Source organism: Staurois parvus, unplaced genomic scaffold (assembly GCF_062004578.1).
Source record: "Staurois parvus isolate SC_StPar_1 unplaced genomic scaffold, SC_StPar_1.0 ptg001556l, whole genome shotgun sequence".
Classification (NCBI taxonomy): domain Eukaryota; kingdom Metazoa; phylum Chordata; class Amphibia; order Anura; family Ranidae; genus Staurois; species Staurois parvus.
The window spans coordinates 213,555-238,109 of record NW_028319352.1 but is presented as its reverse complement, the minus strand read 5'-3'; the positions used below and the strand labels follow the sequence as shown (position 1 = coordinate 238,109).

General features: G+C 40.8%; 1 protein-coding gene across 4 annotated transcripts in view; it reads left to right on the top strand.

Annotated features, from left to right (window-relative positions):
- Positions 1 to 24,555, top strand: part of PPP2R5B (protein phosphatase 2 regulatory subunit B'beta) — a 124,448-nt gene that overhangs the window by 5,593 nt on the left and 94,300 nt on the right. For all 4 annotated transcript variants that reach the window (XM_089662815.1, XM_089662814.1, XM_089662813.1 and 1 more), the window contains one exon: positions 4,373 to 4,712. In XM_089662815.1, the coding sequence (XP_089518941.1) occupies positions 4,520 to 4,712 (193 nt within the window). In that variant the 5' untranslated portion in view covers positions 4,373 to 4,519. The remainder of the gene's footprint in view (positions 1 to 4,372; positions 4,713 to 24,555) is intronic.

Sequence of the window (24,555 nt, the reverse complement as noted above, 5' to 3'; positions counted from 1 at the left end):
TTGTGCTGCTTGTCAGTTTCCAGTCATGCAGTTTTATAATCACTAAAAAATACATTTGTATCAGGGCTGGGACAAGGGGTGGGCAGGAAGGTAGCTGCCCTGGGTACTGTGATATCATGTGAGGAGAGGAGGCATAATGAGGACATTGGGGGAAGGGGATTTGTGTTAGGAGGGGGAATTGAGGGGGGGCTAGAAGTGGTGGTTTGAGGGAATTTGTGTTGATTGTGCAAGAAAGATATGATTTGATGGAGGCAGGGGATTTGCACTAGGAGGAGAAGTTATTTTTGGGTGGGGGGATTTGTGCTAGTAGGGATGACTGGGGGTGGTATTTGTACTAGGAGGGGAAATTTGGGGATGGGGAGGGGGGGATATGTGCTGGGAGGGGGAATTTGGAGTGTGGTGGGGGGGGGTGTACTAAGAGAGGAAATTTGAGAGGTAGAGGACTTGTTCAAAAAGAGCGATTTTTATTTTTTTATTTTTTTTTTATTTTGGCAGGTTCTGAGCTAGAGGGATTTGGGGAGAGAGAAGATTTGAGCTGGGGTGGGAGGGTCAAAGATTTGTGCTGGGAGGAGTGTAAATTTATGCTTGAGGGTAAGCATGCGGATTAGTGCTCAATTTGTTGGGGGTTTTTTTACTGACACATAATTCTCATACATCTGAGAGGGGGGGGGGCACAGTTTGGCATGTTTGCACGTGGCTCTAGATGCCCTTGTCCTTAAACTGATTGGTGGGATCAGAGCTTACAGCAGGTGGGATCTCTTTGCACCTTTTTGGTGTTTATTTAACAGACCAAAAGGGTGCAAAGAGATCCCACCTGTCATTATCTACTTTTGTGCAATCAAATTTAAAGACATACCCTGTTATATTCATAAAAGTCTATTAAACAAATCCCAAGCAACATTAAAGGTATTTTAAAGTAAGATGATCAACTGTGTAGTTAATATTCGGAACTGATCTAAATTATGACATGATGGCCACAACTGTATTTTCCATAAAACGCAGAAACTTTGTAACTTATTTTCTGTTTATGTCAGCACCTATTCAAGAAAACATTGATCTTATAGGAAGAAATCTTAGTGAAATACAAAGTATATTATGCTTTTAATCATTATTATTTTCAAATTTGGTCCAGACTGCCTACCGAATACTCTACCATCACAAACCCAGGCAATTCAAAGCTCAGCGGCAGTCAAAAAAGTCCTCCAATCTCTCAATATATCTCTGTATAAGTTCTATTCTAGTTCACTGCTTTTGTTTCTGCATATTTCCAAAAAATTCATGAATTTGTTCTCAACTTTCATAATCCATTTGATTGTATTTGTATTTTGACAGCCTATAGATCATTGGTTGATACATGCACTGGAAAGCAAGCTGTGCATGCTGTCAGACAACTGGTGAATGAAGGAGTTGCAAACTGAATTAGTTTGCAGTGTCTTTGTTTTTTATCTTCTGTCCAAAATTCTTTAAAAAAAATCCCAAAAACTTATCCTAGGGCTACATTGGCAAATAGATATCTTTGTTATGGAGAGATTTAACTACTTTTTGTCTGTCAGCTCATTTGCAGCACTGAGATCAATAAGATAACTGTCAATAAGCTTTTAAATAATTCAGTAGCTGAGAGATGTAATCGTTAGTGTAGCTCTAGGGGGCCCATTCACATCTTTGCATTTTGGTAATGTGGGGTAAAATGTGCATTTTATAGTGTAACCCCACATACTTGCCACACTGCAAGGCAAGTGATTTTGCACAGCACCCCAATGTACTATTACAAGTAGAGGGCAATGCACCCGCACTGCAGCACACCGCAATGGACATACAATGCATTTTACTGTACTGTATTGAAAGAAATGTTCATTTTAGCAAGCAGTAAGGTTCACTGTCAGTCAAAAGGAATAAACCGTCTTTATGCAGCATGCCACAAAGTTAATTCTTGTGGTCAACAGCTGGGTCACCCATCAATTTACTAAGAGGACTCCTGCAGGAATATCTTTCCCAAAGAATACCATCACCGCTCCTCATCAGCTATAATAGGCCAAGCTGATGTATCTGATGGCTGGTATATTTATGGTAACCAAACACTATTCATTTTTTTTAGGAGATTCTCTGCTTTGAAAAGTGAGCTTTATCTGAAATTGTAGGACATTATGGTTCTTTTCATCTATTAATTACAGTGAAACTAAATTGTATCTGAAAAGCACAAACTGAAAATACTATTTAGTTTATTTTTAATATCCAAAGCACACTCACCTATCCATCTATCTCTATGTTTGTTATATTGAAAAATCACATTGAAACCCCTCAAGCATTTCTAGCTATGGCGGATGATGTAGCATTTACTGGAATTCATCTGCCCTTATCTCAGGCATGCAGGCAGGAGGGCCTGCTTAGCTGAGAAAACACCTCCTCCAGATGAAAGAAAAGAATACCCATGAAAACCCATGAGTGGAATCATTTTGGCCTAGGCCAGACACCAGGAAACAGCTGATGAAATGTAAAAAAAGGCTAAAACAAGAAAATATAATATACTTTCTTATCTATTTACCAATGCTAGCAGCATAAGGGTTAAAAAGAGTTAGCATAGGTTCACACTAATGTGGTGTGAGAAACACAACAATTTGTATACATGTCCCCTGATCGCATTCCAATTGCACTGCCTTGCAATCTGTTGCGGGTGTCAATACAAAGTTCACAACACCCCAAACGAAGGTTGCAAACACAGTACATTTGCCTGCACCAGATCTCATGGTACAAAATGATGCAATCCAGTTGCGGTGCAGCTCCAAAAAAAAGGTGCATACATGTCTTTGGTGCGGTGCTGTGTGATTTGAGCCAGTTCAAAATGAATGGGCTCAAATTGCACTGCATCGCATGTGAATTGCACAGGAATGTGGAGGGGTTCCGGTGTGATTCACATGTGGTGTACAGTGTGAACCAAGGTTTGCTAAAGTAATAGAGAAATCCAGTTCATAATTGATTGGAATACCCTTATCAGTGATGTTAAAGGATAAGTTCACCTTTTGGACAAAAATAATAAATGCACATTTTTTTGTAGGTAAAAAAATGTGCATTTATTAATTTTGTCCAAAGGAGCCTGGAAAACATTGCACCAGCGATCGGTAGATCGCTGATGCCATGCAGATATACTGACAGGAAGCTTCAATGAACTATCACAGCGCTCCACAGCACCATGGTAGCTGATTGAAAACTACAAGCCCACATCCGCTAAGACTGTCGGGACTTGTAGGCACTCACTCACAGAACTCTGTGAATGAGTGACATGGCCGTTTTCAAATCTGACATATAGTACAGGGAAACTTCTCCCTGTTTTATCTGCGGGGGGGGGGGTGCAAATCCCATCATTGGTGTCATTGGGCCCAATTGTTGGTGACATTGGGAGGAATTGTGCCTCTTCAGTGATCTCAGTGTCTGTGTGTGGGGGGATTATGCCCCATTGTTGGTATCAGTGGATGAAATAGTGCCCCAGGGGCCAGATAAAAGCAAGCAAGGGGATGCATATGGCCCCCGGGCCGCAGTTTGGAGACCACTGCTTTAACCGTACATACCTTTCAGTGGCAATGTAAAGAAACCCAATTCCAACGTGCCAAACTCAAAGATGGTTATCCAGTATGTTTGAACTAACATAACTAACATAACTTTGTTTGTCGTTACACGTAAAGCAGGTGCTAGTACTACTTGCATGTATTCAATAGGTTTGGATTATTATACACTGTACAAAACCATTTAGGCCTCTGAGAGAATAACAGGACCAGCAAATTTTTCTTTTGCCTTCTCCCAGTCCTTGTGACTTTTTTTCCATTTTTTTAAATTGATAATTACCTAGCACATAATGAATATGAATCCGCCCAGCCCAGAATCCATCCAGAATTGAATAATACGTAGTGAGTTACATTATACTAGCCAAAGCTTCTGCCATTTTTATATGCACTGAGGCATGTGTACAGCTTGCCTTTACTCCTGTGTTAACCCAGGCTGTAATACACAGAGAGGACAGAAACAGTGGATCTGATAGTTCACAAGGACACATCTTTTATACATTGAGATGTGCTTTAGTTATAATGGTATGTATAGGTTTTAGGTGTAATCTGTATGGGTTACAACCTGCATTTCTCCTAAAGCTATGCATACAAGTCCGAACATATCTAAATGTATGAGTGGCACTGTTTAAGAAGGTGCTTTTTGTAAAGACATCTACACTTACGTATTATCCTTTAAATCATAATGCTACAGTTACCAATGATGATTTTCAATTAGTGTACGTTTTACATTTGGTCACATGATATGCAATTTCTGTTCTGTTTTTTTCTGCTGCCAGTAAAATGAAAATAACCATCGAAATCTCTCTTTGTTTCAGCCTTTCCATCTGCTCCACATGGCCAACCCTGTTTCCATTAAGACCCACCTGGGTCTAGACTATTAGTTATTCCCAAGGGTGTGTTCTTCATCCTCAGCTGCACTAACAACCACCTGGGCCTTTTTTGTGGCTGTTTTGTACACACTAATGGAGACCAAACTTCCTGTCACTCCTACCAGTCCATCCTCTCCAGGCTTGTCCCCTGTTCTGGCAGCCGATAAGGTGGATGGATTTTCCCGCCGTTCTCTCCGCCGTTCCCGCCAGCGCAGATCACATAGTTCTTCACAATTCCGCTACCAGAGCAAGCAGCAGGAGCTGACACCATTACCTCCTCTGAAAGGTAAGTGTGCCAAATAAATGTCTTTCAAGTTTACTTTGTGTGTTCTTTTTCCTGTTTGGGATACAATTGAATCAGCGAAAAGAGCAATGATGATGTACAAAGCACAGTAAACCATAGCAACAAATCAAATGTCAGTGTAACCCTTCACACCAATGGAAGGCCAGTAGAAGGGGGTCCTGATCATGCGGCACTGTAATTGGTTGCACAATGCTGACATCATTGACAGTCTGTCCTACCAGCTCCTGATTGTCGGTAGTTGACAGAGCACTGAAATACTTACCTTTAATTGGTGTGGGTCCTTTTTGTGTACCATTGGTGGGTACCTTCACTTCCACTTATTTGCTGTAGTGCTGTGTAGGGCAAAGGCACTGACTGGATGCTTTCAGGCAGAGGTTGCCAATTAATGCCTTTGCCTCACACAGAGCCGTAAGATATCAGCCAGTGGAAACCGAAGAGAGCCAGCATTAGCTGATGGGTAACTATTTCAGTGTTATAGCTGGCTTTTTGTAAGGGAACTGCAGCTTGAAGCAATGGAATTCAAGTTAGTGTTTGACTTTAGGTGTGCTTTAAGTATGTTTTTATATTAAATGTATATGTCATAAAATAAAGATACAGTATGTGGTGTAAAGGGTAACTGAACATTGTAATAAGATTGAAATGTCATACATTTCCACATACTTAGCTGACTCAATGCCTTCAGTGCCTGGAGCCATACAATGATAATGTCTGTAGGGTTACAGTGTGCTGTCTATACAGAACCAGTGTGTCAATCAGCATACTGTATGTAAGCAGAAAACAAAACAATTTCAGCATGTAGTGAAAGAAGGCATTCCCTGCAAGAGTTAACCATCTTAAAGCAAAAGGGACCAGGAGATGCCTTCATTGATGTACCTCTGTTCTCCCTCCTGCATGTATGGGAGAATGGAAAGATGGGTGATAGCAAGGATTTGCATTGGTTAGACCCTTTTTGTTCGCTCCTAAACAATAACTCCATGCTTGTTGAGAAAAAAAAACAACAATTGCATCTTGGTTATCAATGTATGTAATCATTGCAAGAATTTGCCAAACTTTGATGCAGATTCCTACATTTTGTTGCTCTGAAGAAAATGCTGTTTGTTTGTTTGTTTGTTAATGTCAATGTGCAACATGATTCCAAATGGGAGTTACTTTTTTATTATTAATCAGCTGATGCACTTGCATGGTTCCAATGTGGAATGATACACTGATAGTATCCCTCTAGACCCGATTACCCTTTTGGAATTTCCCACCAAAAATGAAAATGCCTAGAATGTGACTTGTATCTTAGTGCAGACTTATGGGAAAATCAGTGAGCCAATCACACATGCTGGAAATTACATTTCGGAGGGTTGATCCATAAACCAAAGGTGTACAGAATGCGTCCAGGTTGCCATATTGCATTGAGTTTTACAGAAACTTGCAGTGCTTTAGACTGAAGAGGAAAAGTCATTTTTAGTAACATTCTATTACATAATGGCTTCTGTAGCAATTGTATACTGTATTACTTATATACTTAATACTGTATACTGTATTATTTATTTTTTTATTTGCTATTTTCTTTATTCCATGAAAGGGCTTTACCCTTTAAAGCAAATTAAATGCAAGAAAGAAGTTTGCAAAGTTCCTTACAATGGTTCTGATTTATAGGTAACTGTCCAAAACTGTGGAATTCAAAGTGATACACTTTTCATTGTGTGACCAAATATAGCCAAAGAAAAGCTGTGGCTTACTTCCATTGGCCTAATGGCCTCAGGCCTACACACTTTATGGTAATTCACCCTGGATTCACCCTTGTGCGATTTGTTGCACGTTTACTGAAGCACAACTCTGCAAAACAAGCCATTTCTCATTCTGTTCTATGGAGCCCATTCACACCTATGCCCTTTTCCGCAGTGCAATTTTAAAAGCGATGCAGGCACTTCTATTAGTGATGGATGGTGAGTTTTGAGTCTATAGACTTCATTAGAAGTGCATAAAAAATGCAATTGCGTGCTGCGTTGATGTGTTTGATAGTATGACAAGACAACTCCTAGCAACATTTACTCTCTACAGGCTGCACATAAGGAAGTTGGAAGATCACAGCATAGTTGACATGTTTCTTACATGATCACTGTACTTACAAAAATTGCACCAAAAGTGAGAGGACATAGCAGGACACTACCCATGAGTTGTACAAAGATTGGGACAGGTACTTGATCACACTGAAAAAAAGCAAACATAGCTCTCTTTTGGTCATAACTTAAATGCTTATGTCAATGTATGCCAATTAAAAGGACACCTCTGCTGTGGCGGAATAGTTCCGCCTAGGCTTCCTTGTGAGGAGCGATGCATCTCAGCCAATGGTCCCCTTTTCCGGCAAGTCTTCCAGCACTCTGCCAAGGCGGGTATTAGAGCTCAAAGACAATCTTTCCCCGATATCCCAAACCACGAGTCGGAATTTCATGTAGAGTGAATGAATGAATGCTTTTTTGAACACAGCTCAGTTTATACAACACATGCTGGCAATAATCCCTGCCCCCTTCACCCCCACCAGACAGTCTGGCACCTGGTTTTCCCCACCCACAACAAAACTCTACAGCACAGCACAACAGCACAGTATGAAATCTAGAGAAGTGAAAGACTACAAGTTCACATTACCCTAAACAAACAGTGTAGAATGCCTGTCTACATAACAGGTGCTAAACATATACAGCTTTAAAAAAGGTAGAACCGGAAGACCACTTAACAAGGGGATAAAACCGGAACAGAAAGGGAAAAATGTTATCACAAAGAGACGGTTCAGATCTGCATACAAACGTTTTTGCTAACTATGCAAAAAAAACACATTTTATAGCTGGCCATTGACTAAAACTCCCCAAAAATTAAGAAATCTCATGAAAAACTCATTGCAATGCATCATAAACATGCTGCAAAAATTCACCGAAAGCACATAAAGAAGCAGAAGGTGTGAACCTTGGCTTAGTGACTACCAAACAAATTCTTGGGCCTTATGCATGAGAGAGCAAAGCATGTTCAGCTTTGTTGTAATATGAGACTCTCTGATTTAGTATTTTTGTGTCAGTTCAATACAGGATATGTTTTTGTGTACTAGATCTTATTTGACAAAAATCCCTTATTTCCAAACTATGCCTGATTTTTTAGGTTTGTTCCTGGAAATGTCTCTGTTGTTTACCAATGCCAAGCTGCACCTCACTTTTAGTTATGTTCTAACGCATAGTGTTGCTTGAATATGCCTCTGTTCGCTTCACGCACAGTTCGGCCTAAGAGACCAAAATACAGTATATGATTAGGAAGATTCAGGAATGTATGGGATTCAATAAGAAATCAAATTTGAACCTCACTGAAGTCAATGAGGAAAAAAGTCTGGTGGGTTTTTTTTTTGGGGGGGGGGGGCTCTGGAGGAAAACTATAGCAGTCAAATGAAGCAAAATTGTACAAGAAGCCCACCACTTGTAAGAAACAAGTTGCTATTTAACAAAAGTGGAAAAATATGTACATTGTTTTGGAAGGGGCAGCATGCGAATACACTAGGCCTTCAAATTACAGCTTTGTGGGGTCCCTTAATTGTGTACACTGTTAAGGAATCACTAGGAGTGATTTTGGGGTTTCCCAACACTGACTGTCATGTTGGCAGTGTATACTTTGCTCTATATGCCAAAAAAATGTTAATACCTTTTGTTTTTACACATCAGAAGCACCTCATGAAAAATTTTCAAAGAAATGTAAGTCAAATTAAAAGGCTTTTTTTCTTGTACAATGAGCGTCAACTGCTGGGAGGTTAGCAAAAAGTATTAGCCGCATATGACTCACGTAGGACTGAAAGTGATATTGAACGTCAAAGCCAAACACATTAAACATTGCAAACGATACAATATGAGACAAATTATTTTTGCTGGAATATTATGGCCACAGCTTTTAATAAATAGTAACAATAACAATAACAACATTTAGACGCCAATTCTTTAAAAACATATAGGAATTAAAATACAACCATTTAAGCCAGGTCCTTGACAGTGCCATCCAGTGTCATGTTCCATTGGAAACCTGTCCTGGCCACTGGCCATAGACAACCAGCTCGATGGGTACACACCAGTAATTTTACATTATTATTCACCTGGAATAAACCTTAGTACTTCCTTCATGAATACCATATAATTAAACATATTTGTGACCATTAAGGTTAAACCAGTTGTCCAAACTTTACTTTAACGATCTTACTTTTTGGCACCATCAAGGATCTGCCAATGCTGTGACAAAAGTATGACATGCCCCTCAAGACCCCCTTTCTCTTCCCATACCTAATTTTCCCAAATGTATACACAGCTAATCATATCCATATTCACACATCTACCAAGAGAGTGGGTGAATGGGCTTAATTGCTCACCACGCTGTCTGTTCATCCTCAAGGTTTCCCTAAGCTATGACCACCTCTACCCTGCTCCCTATGTCTTATTCTTAAACTATTCCTCACCAACTCTTAACTCTTCTCCTGCCTTCCAGCCCACCCTGTCATGTGCTCTTTGTCCTTTGTGTTCAGGGCAGCCCTTAGTTTTGCTTCCCAAAAACTTCTTATTTCATCATTGTCAGTGAGTAAAAGGGTTGTTTTCTTAGTAGTTGTAAAAAGGATTGCAAGCTAAAAACAGAAATTGACTTTACAGTAGACATCTGTGATGATAACCAAAATTTAAGCTTCAGACGTCTGGGTTTGTAGGTTAACATGGCATTACGAAGCACAAATAGCTGTCTTGTTAACAACAACAACAACAACATAAAAAAAAAATCAATTAGCCTGGCCATGGTAACATTTGGACAGCAGCACTCCCAAACATAAATGGTCAGGCAGAAGGTACTTTAAGCCATCTTCATAACAGAAGAAATATATATTTTTAAAGGGTTACATTTCTGTATTTTAAATTTTTTATATTTTTGTTTATTTCATGTATTTATCTATTTATAGATTGATTTTCTTTTTGAGGGGAGAATTGCCTAGGTTGGCACTGGGATAGGTGGCCTGCACCATTAATTTAGAAATCAGAATTATTACAGATACACTATATGAAGTTGCTGCACCACCACCTAACAAGAACAGTGTGTGTCTTTAATTTCATGAGCTATATGTGGCAGCTAATTGGTGGATGCTGTCAAGTGGTGTGTAGATTCAAGCCTGGTTCACTTTGATAAAATTCAGGTGGTGACCATTGCTTGTGGACAGGTGGATGAGTCTGTCAGTCACCACACATCCAGCTTTGCTGAATTTTGCTTGGAGATTCAGTGATTATTTAGTTTACTAAAGGAAAGATACCAGAGTATGGTTGTAAATTGAATTAATTTGGAACAGAGACTACATGGCTCTGTACTAGGTCCCGTTCTATTAAATCTCTATGTAGGTTTATATAACTAAAGGCTTGCTGGGTAAGGTATGTGTTTTGCTGATGACACAAAGGTGTGCAATAGGGTTGAGATCCCTGGAAGTGTCTGTAACATGGAACGAGATTTGCCATTTGTCAAAGCAGTGGAAACTGAAGTTTATTGTTACTAAATGTAAAATAATGCACATAGGGAAATTAATCCCTTGACAGAGAACAATATTGGGGTACAGTGTTGGCTAGCACTACAGAGGAAATAGATTTGGGGGTACTTATTTCACATGATTGCAGAATGAACAAACAGTATGACCAGGCAGTGGGAAAAGTGAATAAAAGTCTAGGATTCATCCCTAGAGGGGTCACCAGCAGGAAAAAAAGAGGCCCTGATTACCATATATACTTCATATGGAATACTGTGTCCAGTTCTGGAGTCCTCATGTACAAAAAGATATTGATAAGATATAATGACTCCAAATGGTGAAAGGTCTGAAGAATAAAACATCACGAGAGAATTCAGGAACTTAATATGTACAGTCTGGAGGAAAGGGAACAGAAAGACATAACTGAAACTTTCAAATATAACAAGGGGGTGAATAAGGTTCAGGAGGGTAGCATTTTCAATATGAACCCAAATCAAGAACATGGGGACATGACCTTAAACTAGCAGGAGGAAAGTTCATAACTCATCTTAGAAAGTATAATTTTACCAAGAGTAGTTGAAGCTTGGACTTGGATGGATCACTTTTTTCTGCTGTTACTCTTTCATGTTTCTAGCTCCCTTTCTAAAAAGACACTTTCAGCAGGGCAGATCGGCACCTCTAGCACATGTTCTGCAAGTTCAAGCCAGTGATCCACCCATTAATGCATGTGGTCTAGGGGCGGACTGACCATTTGGGAACTCTGGCACTGCCCGAGGGCCCGGGGTCAGTAGGGAGCCCTATGAGATGCCTCTGGTACCATTCATAGGCTTTTTTGGGTGTGGTTTGAGTTTGGGCGAGGACACAGGGGCCCCATGATCCCCTATTGCCCGGGGGGCCCATGAGTTGTCAGTCCGCCCCTGATGTGGTCTTTACATACTTCTGAAGCTGTTGGTGTCTGAACTTGAGACAATGAACTTGTTGACCATTGTGGACAAGCTGTACATAGAAATGCTACCTGGGGTCAGGTCTGCTCACCGCTGCCTGAAGAATGTTTGCAACACCTCTGTTAGATATCCCCAGCTGGTGGTGCTACTGCTGCTACCTTTTTTTCCACCATGGGTAGCAGAGCTGCACTGGGTAGCAGAGGCTTCTCTGCTGCCCTTAGGAAAGGCTTTGTACAAGCACCTTTGCATAGTGAAACATTATGTCCTCCCTCTCATGCGGTGGCATGCGACTGGCCATTTTCATCTTGTACCTTGGATCTAAGAGGGTGTCAAAAAGCCTGTGGAGGGGTATTCTCCAAAAAAGAGACAGAAGACCCTTGAAGTCTCAAAATATATATTTTTTATTATTTATTTAAGTTTTAATTGTAAAACGTTTACATTGTATCTCTTTGTATTTTCATTTATGTGCGTATGTATTTTTTTAATTTTATCTATTTATTATCTTAATTGGTGGAAACCACCAACCTGTGATCGCACCTGCCTGCAATGGCTTTGGAGGTCCAAATAGTGTTGAAAGTCAGGTAGAGAGTGTGTTCTTGATAAAGGCCTCAAAGAAGACAAGGAGGAGGAGGTGCCAGGACCCATGCTGGTGTCACCCACCCCTACTTTCAAAATATTGTATTTTGATGTAAAAGTGGTTCTTGAAAAACAAAACAGTACTGCTCCAATGCCCCAGTATGTAGTTTTGGCTAGCTCAGTTCCTGTTGCCAGGTGCTGGTTTGGCTTCCAAGGGCTCGACAAACTTGGGCCTGAGTCTACAACAAAATGGCGCCTCTCCACAAACTATGGTCTTGCAAACTATGGTCAGAACTGTATCAAAATGGCTTCAGCCTGGTCTCCACACAAGGCAGAACACCTCTCTCACACATTTTGTTTAGTACAATTAAGCCCTAAATGAGGTGAAATGCATTAGTGGTATATTCGGTTGGATACCAGGTTGAGGCGATTTTGACACAGTCGTGACCATGGTGTGCATTAACAATGGGCAGGGAGGAATAACTTTGTTGTAGATTGTAATTTTTATGTCTTAATATTTACTGTAAATTTGTATTGTTTTAGCATTTTAATATTGTAATTTTTTGAAGCAGAGAGACAGCAAAACGTTATAGTGTAAACTGGGGGAAAAGAGAGTTTTTGTTTTATCAAATTATGTTTAAAAAGTAGCCTAGTCTCAGTGCGGAGGGAGAAGCTCCTTTTTGGAGGGTATTTTTTTTTGTGGTTCAGGTGAGGGAAAGGGAAGGGAAGAGGTGGAGGTGGTTTAAAGTGATTCATGCTGGTTCATCCACTTTACTAAATCTTTAAAACTTCAGTAGAATCTTGAAAGGGATGCTAAGAAATGGCAGACATGCCTGGCCCTTTGGAAGCTGTGTAGCCCTGTGACGGAGGGTAGGCAGGACAGAACACACAGAGTAGATGGCAAACGCAAAAAGCTTTATTGAGACAAACAGATGACAGTCACGCAATAGAGGAACTTGCAGGGAGGGTAAATTCGCCAGTACAGGGTAGCAAGGAGGGGCTAAAACACTTATAGTCCAACCCCGAAAGCCAAGGAAGAGTCTCTGTAGCAACTGTAATCCAACAGGGGGGTGGGGGATCAGTACAGGAACAGTTCAGGTAAAACAGGGAGAATGCATATACTCACGGATCCGACAGGGTGCCTGGTCTCCCAGGGATAGAAAGTGGAACACAGGTACCTGTTGGAGTCCGGATCATGCGGGTGGTCTCCCCTTCTGGGCTGAGTCCTCAGGCAGCTGGCAGGCAATCTCTCCCCTGTGCTGGGGGTCTCAGGCAGCTAGCAGGTAATCACTCCCCTGGACTGGGGGTCTCGGGCAGCTAGCAGGCAATCTCTCCCCTCGTCTGGGGGTCTCTGGCAGCTGGCAGGCAATCCCTCCCCTGGACTGGGGGTCTTGGGCAGCTAGCAGGCAATCTCTCCCCTGCTGGGGGTCTCTGGAAGCTGGCAGACAATCCCTCCCCTGGACTGGGGGTCTTGGGCAGCTAGCAGGCAATCTCTCCCCTGCTCTGACGTCTTAGGCAGCTGTGGGTGCGGTTCCCCGTTTGGCTAGGGGGGTCAGCAGAGTCTGTCCCCCAAAGGTCCCGCCGCAGCTGGGCTCCTTCGGTGGCTGGTGCAGTGGTGAACAACGACTCGGAGCGGAACTTCCTGTGCCCGCGCTGCGGATGACAGGGCTGAGGTGGCGTCAGCGAGACACCGTAGCCCAGAACATCCCTGCGGGAGGCTCGCGCCTCGCCGCGGAGAGGTGTGAGTCTCGCCACCTTCTCCTCTCCGGCCGCGGCCGGGGAGGGAGAAGACAGTAGCAGGGGTGGTGAAAGCAGCACCTCTCATCCCACGGCGGCAGGATGAGAGGTGGAGGGGGCGGTCACTGGAGTACAGGGAGGAATCGGGCTGGCGACAGGGGACACAGGGAGGGAGCCAGGATGACACTGGACCCCCGGGGACATCAGAGGGACTGGTGCAAGAAATGATTTAGGGCAGTGGAGGACATGCAGCCAGCTGGGCGGGAGGGGGGAAGCCACCGTAATGTAATTTGGCCATTTGGCAGGGGTCCCTATACCGTGACAAGCCCTATTACAGCTTTGTTTATCTACAGTTGTTTTAGGAGCCAATCTCTGTTGAATATGCTCCATGCAGCAGTAGGAAAATGCCCCACGCAGCAGAAGGATCCAAGTATTCCCCCCCAAAAAATCCTATTTATCTCCTCAGCACAGAATTGATCAAACTAGCTAGATCCCCATTCTGTGCATGTCTGGTGGCTGTAATATTTAAAGGTCATGGATAGGGCCATATATCAAGGGCTCTCTAGCATCCAATAGGATGTCTGTCACTACAAACGTGGTGTTCAGAGTGCATAGGGGGAGACATATTTATAGCATGCCACATCCCTGCTCATCCCCAGCCACTGAATGGCTGCTGCAGAGGACTTGCACATTATGAATAGCCATTGAAATGCAATCCTTCAATTCAAGCATTCCTGAATCAAATTCTCTCAATTTGGAGAGAATGCCACTTTTACCTGAACATGAACTGCAACATATGGTCTATTTATTTTTAAAAATTGTATAAGAATATGCCTAGTAAATCTGCATGCACATTTGTTCTGTGTGGATTGGGCAAAAACAAATGTTCTTTAGGCTGTTTACTGAATGAATTTTGCTTTATTATGGGCAGTAGTACAATACCACATTATGGTTACTAGATAGAGCTGAAGAGCATAGGAAACACATAGATATATGTGCCAAGAGTTACATTACAACAATTATAGGGAACGCTAGCAAGAATTAGCAAATAAATGTAACCATTGTGTTTAAAGTGCACACATTTGAACTAAACTTCCAAAGTTGGTCACCTCAAAAGTGAATTTTGAAAAAAAGGTTATACTGCTCATAATATACATTACATACAATACATTTATTACACAGTCTAACAAATTTTGGTGCCTCGAGTATTAGACCTGTTCCTGGGTATATTTGAGCCACTCAACAGAAAAAATATATAGAAATCCCCCTGCGCTCCACAGAACCTAGTGAGTGAGCTGCTATCACCTATTCTCTATACCCCTCTATACTGATTAAAAAAATGGCACTAAATTTCCCTATCAACTCTTCTTTTTGAGATACAGCATAAATGCCATATACCACTCTTCGACTGTCAAAAATAAGGATATTTTAATGTAGTGTTTTATGTAATCTCATTGTAGCATGAAACAAACACATTAAAAGCCATAACCTCTACGGTGCATGATCTGCAAAAATGAAACTATATGAATAGCAATGTACACACACCTGCTATATAATCATAACATATATACAGTTAATAACTTACACTTTAGAATCCAATGTTTCTAACCCAATGTTACAGTTGGAAGTACATAAAACACTCTCTCGCTACATCTGACAACTTCAATGCAAAAACACAAACTAGGCAACAGAAGAACAAGTTAATAAGCAAGATCGTTTCAAAAACTCACTAAAAAATTATATAAATTCAACCATATCTAAAAAACTAGAGCTGATGCAGTGTAGCTAATGCAATTTTCTGAATCAGAGCTCCAAATAGTGCCAATAACAGGTCTAACAAGCAAGGCACCAAGAAAAAAAGATTTTTTTTTGGGGGGGGGGTGTTATTTAATTCATTTTTAGCAGTTTTTTTTCTCTCTGGATAGAACATTCTACAGTAAGTGAAGGTCTGGGTTTAAATAATTCCACTGAAAGGCACTTTAGAGAGGGGAAGAATATCATGTGTAATTATTGTTTCACCAAAATGTGACTATAGTAGCTAAAGTGTTCATAAAAACTGCTTAGCTTGAATACTTCTGGTTTAAATTGTATGCCAACTTGTTAGACCTTAATTTTAAGTTGTATAGTTGGGGATTCATTTCCTTTTTCCCCAGTATGCTCTTAGTGAGCCTTTTTTATTTCACATTACAAATCTGGTGATCCTGCCAGTTCCCTTCATTATGTTTCCTTCTGAGCATGCTAGCCACAGATACAGGACTATCCTAGCATGGTAAATCCCCCCTCCTTGAGCTCAGGATGCAGATCCTCATAGAGGCCATGTGATTGTTTGTAAACTAATGAAAAAAAGGTATTGATAAGATTTTTTTTGTCTGGAAAAAGTTTGTCATGAATTATTATTATACATGACTATACAGTGTGTGTGTATATATATATATATGTGACAGTGCGAGGCCCTGTGAATATGGAAGTAGATATGATACAGGGTTCACATTTATGCAGAGTTGGGTGGTTCCAGAATATGGATTATGAGTGGCGAAAACAGCTTTTATTCTGGTTTTGGTATTCCTGGATTGGGTTCTGGAGTTTGGAGACTTTGAAAAGTTTTGCGAGGGAATTAGTCTCCAACCCAGTTTGAGTGCAGGTGTGCACATTTCTTATAATGAACCTAGCCATAGCTCAGAGCTCCCATTAGGAGACAGGTGTGCTCCACTGAAGAGACAGCACTCCATGCTGGAGATTCGCTGTCCATAGGGATGAGAGAGTCAAGACTGAGAGAGCTGGGTGAGCTGAATGAACACTGATGTACCATGTAAGATGGTCTAGGGGACCAGCCAACAGCCAAGGCTGATGTCTAAGCAATGGCACTGCTGAAGGGAGAGTCAGATGGCCTGGCATTATTTTCATTACCTGTTTTCGATGGTGCATGAACTAATTTTTGATGAATTTTAATTCTTTAGTAAAAGTAAGCTGGCAAGCCCTGAACCACAGTTTGGTCTCACTAAAAATGCTTCTACCACTGAGATAAATACCCCCAAATATCTATCTATTTATCTATCTATCTACTCACCATATAAACATTATATTTCAAATAACATTTTACATATACTAAATACACTGTTTTTGTAAAGCAAAAAAGGGCCTGTATATAGTCACCAAGAAGGCAGTTCTTGTTCATGCATATAATTTAACAAGCTAACACTATACAAAGAGAAGACTAGCCCTTGCAGGTAATTTGCTATACTCCTGGGTTATCAGCTATACTATCATCTTACCAGTTGTACATTGGTCTTTGTGTCACTCCATCCCTAATCTGGAGTTGGAATGCAGAGGATGACCAAGCGCAAACAGTCCACAGGAATTAAATTTGACTAGTGGACCCCAATTGGCAGGTATGAAATCTAGGAGCTTGCAATAAACTAGACAAAAGTAGACTTTTACAGGTGTGAATCCTCATAATAATGAGTGAAAGTACATGTTTATAAAGCACCATGCCAGCATGAAAGCTATCCTTTCTACAGTATAACATACATTAACAATAAATGTATCAAGTATGCAAGATAGCTCACTCAAATTTGCATAATTACCAAACATAATAGTGGTATTCAGATTTCCAAGATTATGATGAAGCATACAAACCATCACATAATTAAGGTTTGGGAAGGAAAACCGGGAAGTTAAGTAAAAATACACAAGATTATTGTCAGTGGCCTGTTATGATGTACAAAACATAATTATTCAAAGGTATGTATAAGATGAAAGGAGGCTTGAAATGTATTCAGAAGATTGTTTCTCAGGAGAAATGTTTGGTGTCTATCTCAGAAGGTGTGAACCTCATTCATTTACACTTCCACCAGGTCTTTTCTTTATTTTCCTTCTAACCAAAAACTAATTTGGGTATAGTTTTGACTACTTCACACTTGGGGCTCCTGTTGCTAAACTGTGGCATATGGTGAAATGAAGAAAGAGGACCTGTATGAATCTAAAACACCTATTTATGTGAAGGGGAGGTTGTGTTTTCCATTATACATAAATACCTTTTTAAGTTTAGTAAATGTAAATCATGTAACTAAACTCATATAAGCTTTAACATATTAAAGTAGTTGTGAGTATGCTATGTCATAGACACTTTCTAATAGTGCTGAACGTGATGTGAGAATTGAACATAAATTCAACTTGAACATCAGCTGTTCGTGTGTTTGGCGAATGCACGAACAGCAAGGGCGTTCTGCGGGTTGTTCGCCTGCCCAGCGCCCCCCACTGCGTTTTGCTCTCACGGTGCATTGTCGGAGCCATGATTGGCCAAAGCAATCCACCTGACTGTAATGCTTTGGCCAATCACAGCACAATGCACTGTGACACAATTACACAGCAGCCTTGTGTAGTGTGTTGCTGGACACTGCAGAAGACAGGGGAGACTACTCTCCCAGAAAAAAAAAATCAATAAATAATAATTGAAAAAAATATTTAAAAAATAAATAAAAATAAAGCAAAAAATACATTAACAAAACAAAGAACAGATTGCCCCCCCAATCCCTACCAGACCCTTTAGGTCTGGCAGGAGGGTTAGGAGAGACCCCACAGTAAAAAATGTACAAAAAAAAGTCCTGATAGAACTTTGAGGGGAACCCCACACCCAAAAGTGGGGGGGGGGGCGTGGGGTCCCCCTTAAATTCCTACCAGACCCTGGATCCAGCACAGGCCTATACAGATGTGCAACTTTGCAGGTAGTTTAAGGGGACCCCCCCAGGCATGATATTTAATGGAATTTTTATTTTTTGTTTTTTTTTTTACTTTAAGCAATAAAAAATTACTGCCCCTTTAAAAACTGTACTTATTTGACCTTTTTTTCATTTTCCTCCTGGCAGTCTCCATACCCCTTTTATGGCCAAAACCTTGCATATAAACCTTCAAAATGGGAATTTTTGAATTTACAAGTTCAAGTCCCATAGACTTGCATTGAGTTTGAAGTTTGAGGACAAACATTCATTAGCTTGGAACGTTTGACTGCGAACCAAACACAGGGGTGTTCAGCCCATCACTACTTTCTAATACAGTTATAACTATGCAGGCACCATAACTGCTTTTGCTTCGTTTTAGAAATTAACTTTCTTACCTTTTATACAAGGTTAAAAAAGTGTCCGTGCTCTTTATTAGCACTGATCACTCTATTGGTGTCACTGGGGATGTCAGTGACACCGAGTCAGTTCCCCCCAGTGTCAGAATGCCTGCTGCAGTCCCGCTGTAAGTCACTGATCGCACAAGTCCGTTTATACCCACTGGTCCACAGGGCTGAAAAGAGGGTTTGATCAGGTCTAAAAAAAGGGGGGGTTGTGAAAAGAAATTCACAGAGAAAGTGGCTACATTATGAACAGAGTGTGACAATCAGAAACATTTCCAAAAATTATGCTTTATTACATATACAAGTTTGACATTTGGGCAATCGCCCTGGTTTACCATCACCTCAGTATGAGACAATACACACAGACCTAAAACCATATAAAATGACACCAAAACCGGTCCAAATACTTGTGCAACAAAGACAGTGACTACTAGAGCCTAAAGTCTTTGTAGCACTGGCTCACAGGTGAACACTTCCCACAGGAGGTGTATGCAAAAATTATACCATAGGTATACCATGTAACATGTTGTAAACATGTAGACATATGCTACTACCAAAATGGTTATATCCCAAGCAGGGAGTGTCAAAACATTACACTATAGATATAAAATATCACATGTATGCAGTGCAGCAAGCACAGTATGCGTCAAAAAGAGAAGCATGCCTCTAGGCCTGTAAGAGACAAAAAATAAATGTCATATATAAAATGCAGTACACTCCTATGCCGGCACATGTGGTTGGGGCCCATTCATCTGTAATATAAGCGACTGTTTCCTTAGGGCTCTTAAATGAGAATAAGCCCCATATGTTACCAGGATGGAAGGATAGATGCAAATAGCAGAGCACTGCTTGAAATGGTTTCTTCACCACTAAATGTGGACTACACACCACTTTCTGTAAGGAAAACAAGACAAATCCCAATAAATCTTCTGCCTGTTGAGATACACATGGTATATCCTGTTTCCTATGAAAAGCACCATGATGTCCCCATCCTGTAGTGAAACAAACAATATGTGGAAAGTCACTGGAAGACCTTTACTCTATATAAGATGTATAGGTTATATCGATCACTGAGGACCATATAACTAATGTCCTGTAACAGTCCACTCACCACCTGCGCAATAAATAGTAGGAGAGGAGAAGATGTCCTTCATAGGTACTGCCTTACAAGGCCAGAGAGGCCAGGGAACAACCGCTGACATCAGCCGATATACCGCGTGTTCCAGCCTCTTCTCGGCGCCTGTGCTGCTTAAGCCTGCCTCGTGGCATGTGGAGATGGCTTCCTCCTTGTAGGTCAGCGTGCGTTCCACCTAGTGCGCATGACCGGAAGTGACGTATCTGACGTATGACGTCAACGCGTTTCGCCGATGGGCGTATCTCACTCAGCTTCGTCAGGACCAATGAGATTCCTGCATTCCAATTTTCTATTTATAGTGGGTTAAAACCCACCCATTTATGCAAAAATTAACTTGCAGTTATTCCCATTGGAAGAAAAAAAGGGGGCTAAATACTTAGCACAGCTGTTGGTCATTATTAAATTCAATTAAAATTCTTTTTTTTCTTCCAATGGGAATAACTGCAAGTTAATTTTTGCATAAATGGGTGGGTTTTAACCCACTATAAATAGAAAATTGGAATGCAGGAATCTCATTGGTTCTGACGAAGCTGAGTGAGATACGCCCATCGGCGAAACGCGTTGACGTCATGCGTCAGTAACGTCACTTCCGGTCATGCGCACTAGGTGGAACGCACGCTGACCTACAAGGAGGAAGCCATCTTCACATGCCACGAAGCAGGCTTAAGCAGCACAGGCGCCGAGAAGAGGCTGGAACACGCGGTATATCGGCTGATGTCAGCGGTTGTTCCCTGGCCTCTCTGGCCTTGTAAGGCAGTACCTATGAAGGACATCTTCTCCTCTCCTACTATTTATTGCGCAGGTGGTGAGTGGACTGTTACAGGACATTAGTTATATGGTCCTCAGTGATCGATATAACCTATACATCTTATATAGAGTAAAGCTCTTCCAGTGACTTTCCACATATTGTTTGTTTCACTACAGGATGGGGACATCATGGTGCTTTTCATAGGAAACAGGATATACCATGTGTATCTCAACAGGCAGAAGATTTATTGGGATTTGTCTTGTTTTCCTTACAGAAAGTGGTGTGTAGTCCACATTTAGTGGTGAAGAAACCATTTCAAGCAGTGCTCTGCTATTTGCATCTATCCTTCCATCCTGGTAACATATGGGGCTTATTCTCATTTAAGAGCCCTAAGGAAACAGTCGCTTATATTACAGATGAATGGGCCTCAACCTCATGTGGCGGCATAGGAGTGTACTGCATTTTATATATGACATTTATTTTTTGTCTCTTATAGGCATAGAGGCATGCTTCTCTTTTTGACGCATACTGTGCTTGCTGCACTGCATACATGTGATATTTTATATCTATAGTGTAATGTTTTGACACTCCCTGCTTGGGATATAACCATTTTGGTAGTAGCATATGTCTACATATCTACAACATGTTACATGGTATACCTATGGTATAATTTTTGCATACACCTCCTGTGGGAAGTGTTCACCTCTGAGCCAGTGCTACAAAGACTTTAGGCTCTAGTAGTCACTGTCTTTGTTGCACAAGTATTTGGACCGGTTTTGGTGTCATTTTATATGGTTTTAGGTCTGTGTGTATTGTCTCATACTGAGGTGATGGTAAACCAGGGCGATTGCCCAAATGTCAAACTTGTATATGTAATAAAGCATAATTTTTGGAAATGTTTCTGATTGTCACACTCTGTTCATAATGTAGCCACTTTCTCTGTGAATTTCTTTTCACAACCCCCCCTTTTTGTGCATGTCTTTTTTGGCTACTGAATGGAGGCCATCTACTGGGTGATATGGTAATTTATTATACAACCTCTAAATAACTATCTTTAACTGGTTTGATCAGGTCTGCCTGAAAAACTGACAGGAGGACCTGATAGGCTCCTTTATCTGAAAGGGGCCTCAGGGTTCCCATCCTCTTTAACCACTTCAAATCTGAGCACTTTCACCCCCTTCCTGTCCAGGCCAATTTTCAGCTGACAATTGCGCGGTCATGCAACACTGTACCCATATTAATTTTTTAGCATTTTTTGAGACAGATAAAACTTTATTTTGGAAGTATTTATTCACCACTGGGATTTTTATTTTTTTGCTATATAAATGAAAAAGTCCAAACATTTTGAAAAAAAGTATTTTTCTTATAAAATTTTGCAAATAAATAACCTTTCTTCATAAATCTTGGCCAAAATATATTAATATACCTTTTTAGTAAAAAAAAAAATAACCAAAATAAGTTTATAACCAAAAATTATAATTTTTCAAAAAATGTTTTTATATATATTTTTTTTATATTATTATTTATGGGGTTTCTTTTTGTTTTTTTTACATACCGTCACCCTAGCAGTACAGTGTCACCATAGTGACACTGTACTACTTGTGGGGAGTGATGAAGATTTTTTTTTCTTTTTGTACACTGATTGCTTTTACACCCATAAAGGCTGGAAAAGCAATCATTTCTCCTTCTCTCTGGCTGCATTCTTGTACATGGTACAAGGCTGTTCTAAATAGCCTTGTACCATGTGACGTCTGTGATCATTCACAGATTTCACTAGTAGTAAGCAATGATGTCAGGAAGTGACATCTTGTTTACTACTGTTCCTGTGATCACTGATTGGCCAATCAGAGATCACATGAATGGGGACCTCACACAGAGGTCCCATACAGCGGGCACCGGATCGCTGTGCCGTTTATAAATGGCCACCCGCTCCTGCACTGCTCCCGTCTGACCGTTTATGTACATGGGCCAGATGGGAAGTGGTTAACACAGATTTATTTCACTTCACTTCATTCTGTGATAAATGAAGCCTGTTGTGCCTCATCAAAAAAGTAAATACTGTAGGTCACCTTCATCAGGACTTCACTTACCTTCACTTACTGAGATGCTGCTATATAACCATAATGTGATTTTAACCTAGTAATACTTAAAAGCAATAATTTATTAATGAAAATTGAATAATGCCCTGTGGTGAATCAATACTTTTGAAAAAAAAAACTACCTCTAATTAGCTTCTAGCAGAATGTTCCTTTTAGATTGTCAGCTGAGTAGAGAGTTGAATTCTTTTGATAACCTGTGTAAGTATCTTTCACAGTGTCTGTCTCATAGATTTTGCTCATAAAGTCCCTTGCCACGCATCATACATAGTGTGTTTGCCTGCCAAAAAACTGGCTATACAGTATTAGAATTTTTTTTAGAAATGTTTTGTTTTAAGAACATTCATTTGATTATCTAATCGTTAGTGGGGTCAATTTGACAATCATTTTTGGCCATGGCAATGAGAGAGTTTGAAAGAGAAGGATGGACATTTTTTCTTGAACTGTAGAATTTCAAACAGTGAATTTGGTTTTCCCTCAGGAAATTACATTAATTTCAAATTCTAATGTTAAAGGCAAACATATTTTTAAACTAGGTCTATCAGTTTAGGTGTATGACCCATGGAAATCTATGGCAAACATCCAATGGAGGATGCGGGACAAAGGGTCCCAGAACAGTATGGCACCTTAAAGGTATACTCAGCCAAAATTCAAACTCAAAGGAACCCATGCAGGGTAAAGCATGGGTCTCCTTCCATTCCATTTGGCCATTAGGTACAAAGGAAAATAACTGGTACTTACAAGTATGTAGAAGCATTTGCTGTACGCTGCAGCTGATGATTAACAAACGTTTTTCAGCTTGTCTGGTCTAACCATTGATTCTGTAGAACAGGGATGGCCACACATGGATCGAAGTTCATCTAATTCAACAGGGTTTAGTTGAATTTTGATCTGTCTATGGCTTAGGGTGCTTCTGAAAATGTTTATTGCTGTCAGTTCTTTCCTGTCCAAGAGAGGCTCATACCCTGATACCCCTTATACCACTTCTTGTGTGGGCCAGGGGCAGACTGACAACTCATGGGGCCCTCGGGCAATAGGGGATCATGGGGCCCCAGTGTCCTTGCCCAAACTCAAAAAAGCCTATGAAAAAGGTACCAGGGGCATCTCATGGGGCCCCCTACTGACCCTGGGCCCTCGGGCAGTGCCCAAGTTTCCAAATGGTCAGTCCGCCCCTGGTGTGGTCATCACAAGGATAGAAAGTGGTACAAACCTTTAAAGTGGAACTAAACCCATCAATGTAATGGTTTCCCAAAAGGCATGCCATGATTAATAACTGTCATAGGTTCTAGTTCTCTCAACAGAACTGTCAAGCCATCAAATGGTTGGTGTCACAACTGATCACACATGAAGCAACATGGCAACTGCAGATTAAACAGAGGCTAAGATGGCTGTTTCCCGGGGTGTAAAGGATAGAAGGGTTTAGTTCCACTTTAGGTCTGGAAATGAATGCAGTAAGCATGGCCCTACCTATGATGCAGTGGAGCTGTCACCAATACAACTCCTCTGGGCTCCTTGCTCTCTCTCCCATACAATAACCATGATATTAAAAATGTCTATACAAAAATACTTCTGCCAGCAGCCTATCACTGAAACAGAGACCCAGTACAGGCTTCAGAAGGTACATTCTCAACGATGCTGCTTTATTGGTGTAGAAGATTACACAAAATTTGTTTCTGTTAAAGTAAAAGCTGCAGCCTCCATGGTGCTGCACATGCAATCAGTTATGACACCAGCCAGTTGATGGTTTGACAGTTTGGCTGAGAATACAAGCAAATGTGAGAGTGAGCATTCCCGCATGCCTTGAATGTAACTGTTTTTTTTTAAAATGCTAAATCAATGAGTTTAGTTTCGCTTTTATTTACAAATAGTGCCCGTTCGCACCACGGCGCAGAGACATCAGTTTTCTGCATGGGTTCTGCAAGGGCACAACAAAATAAATTGTTCTCTATGTGCCCTGTTCACAC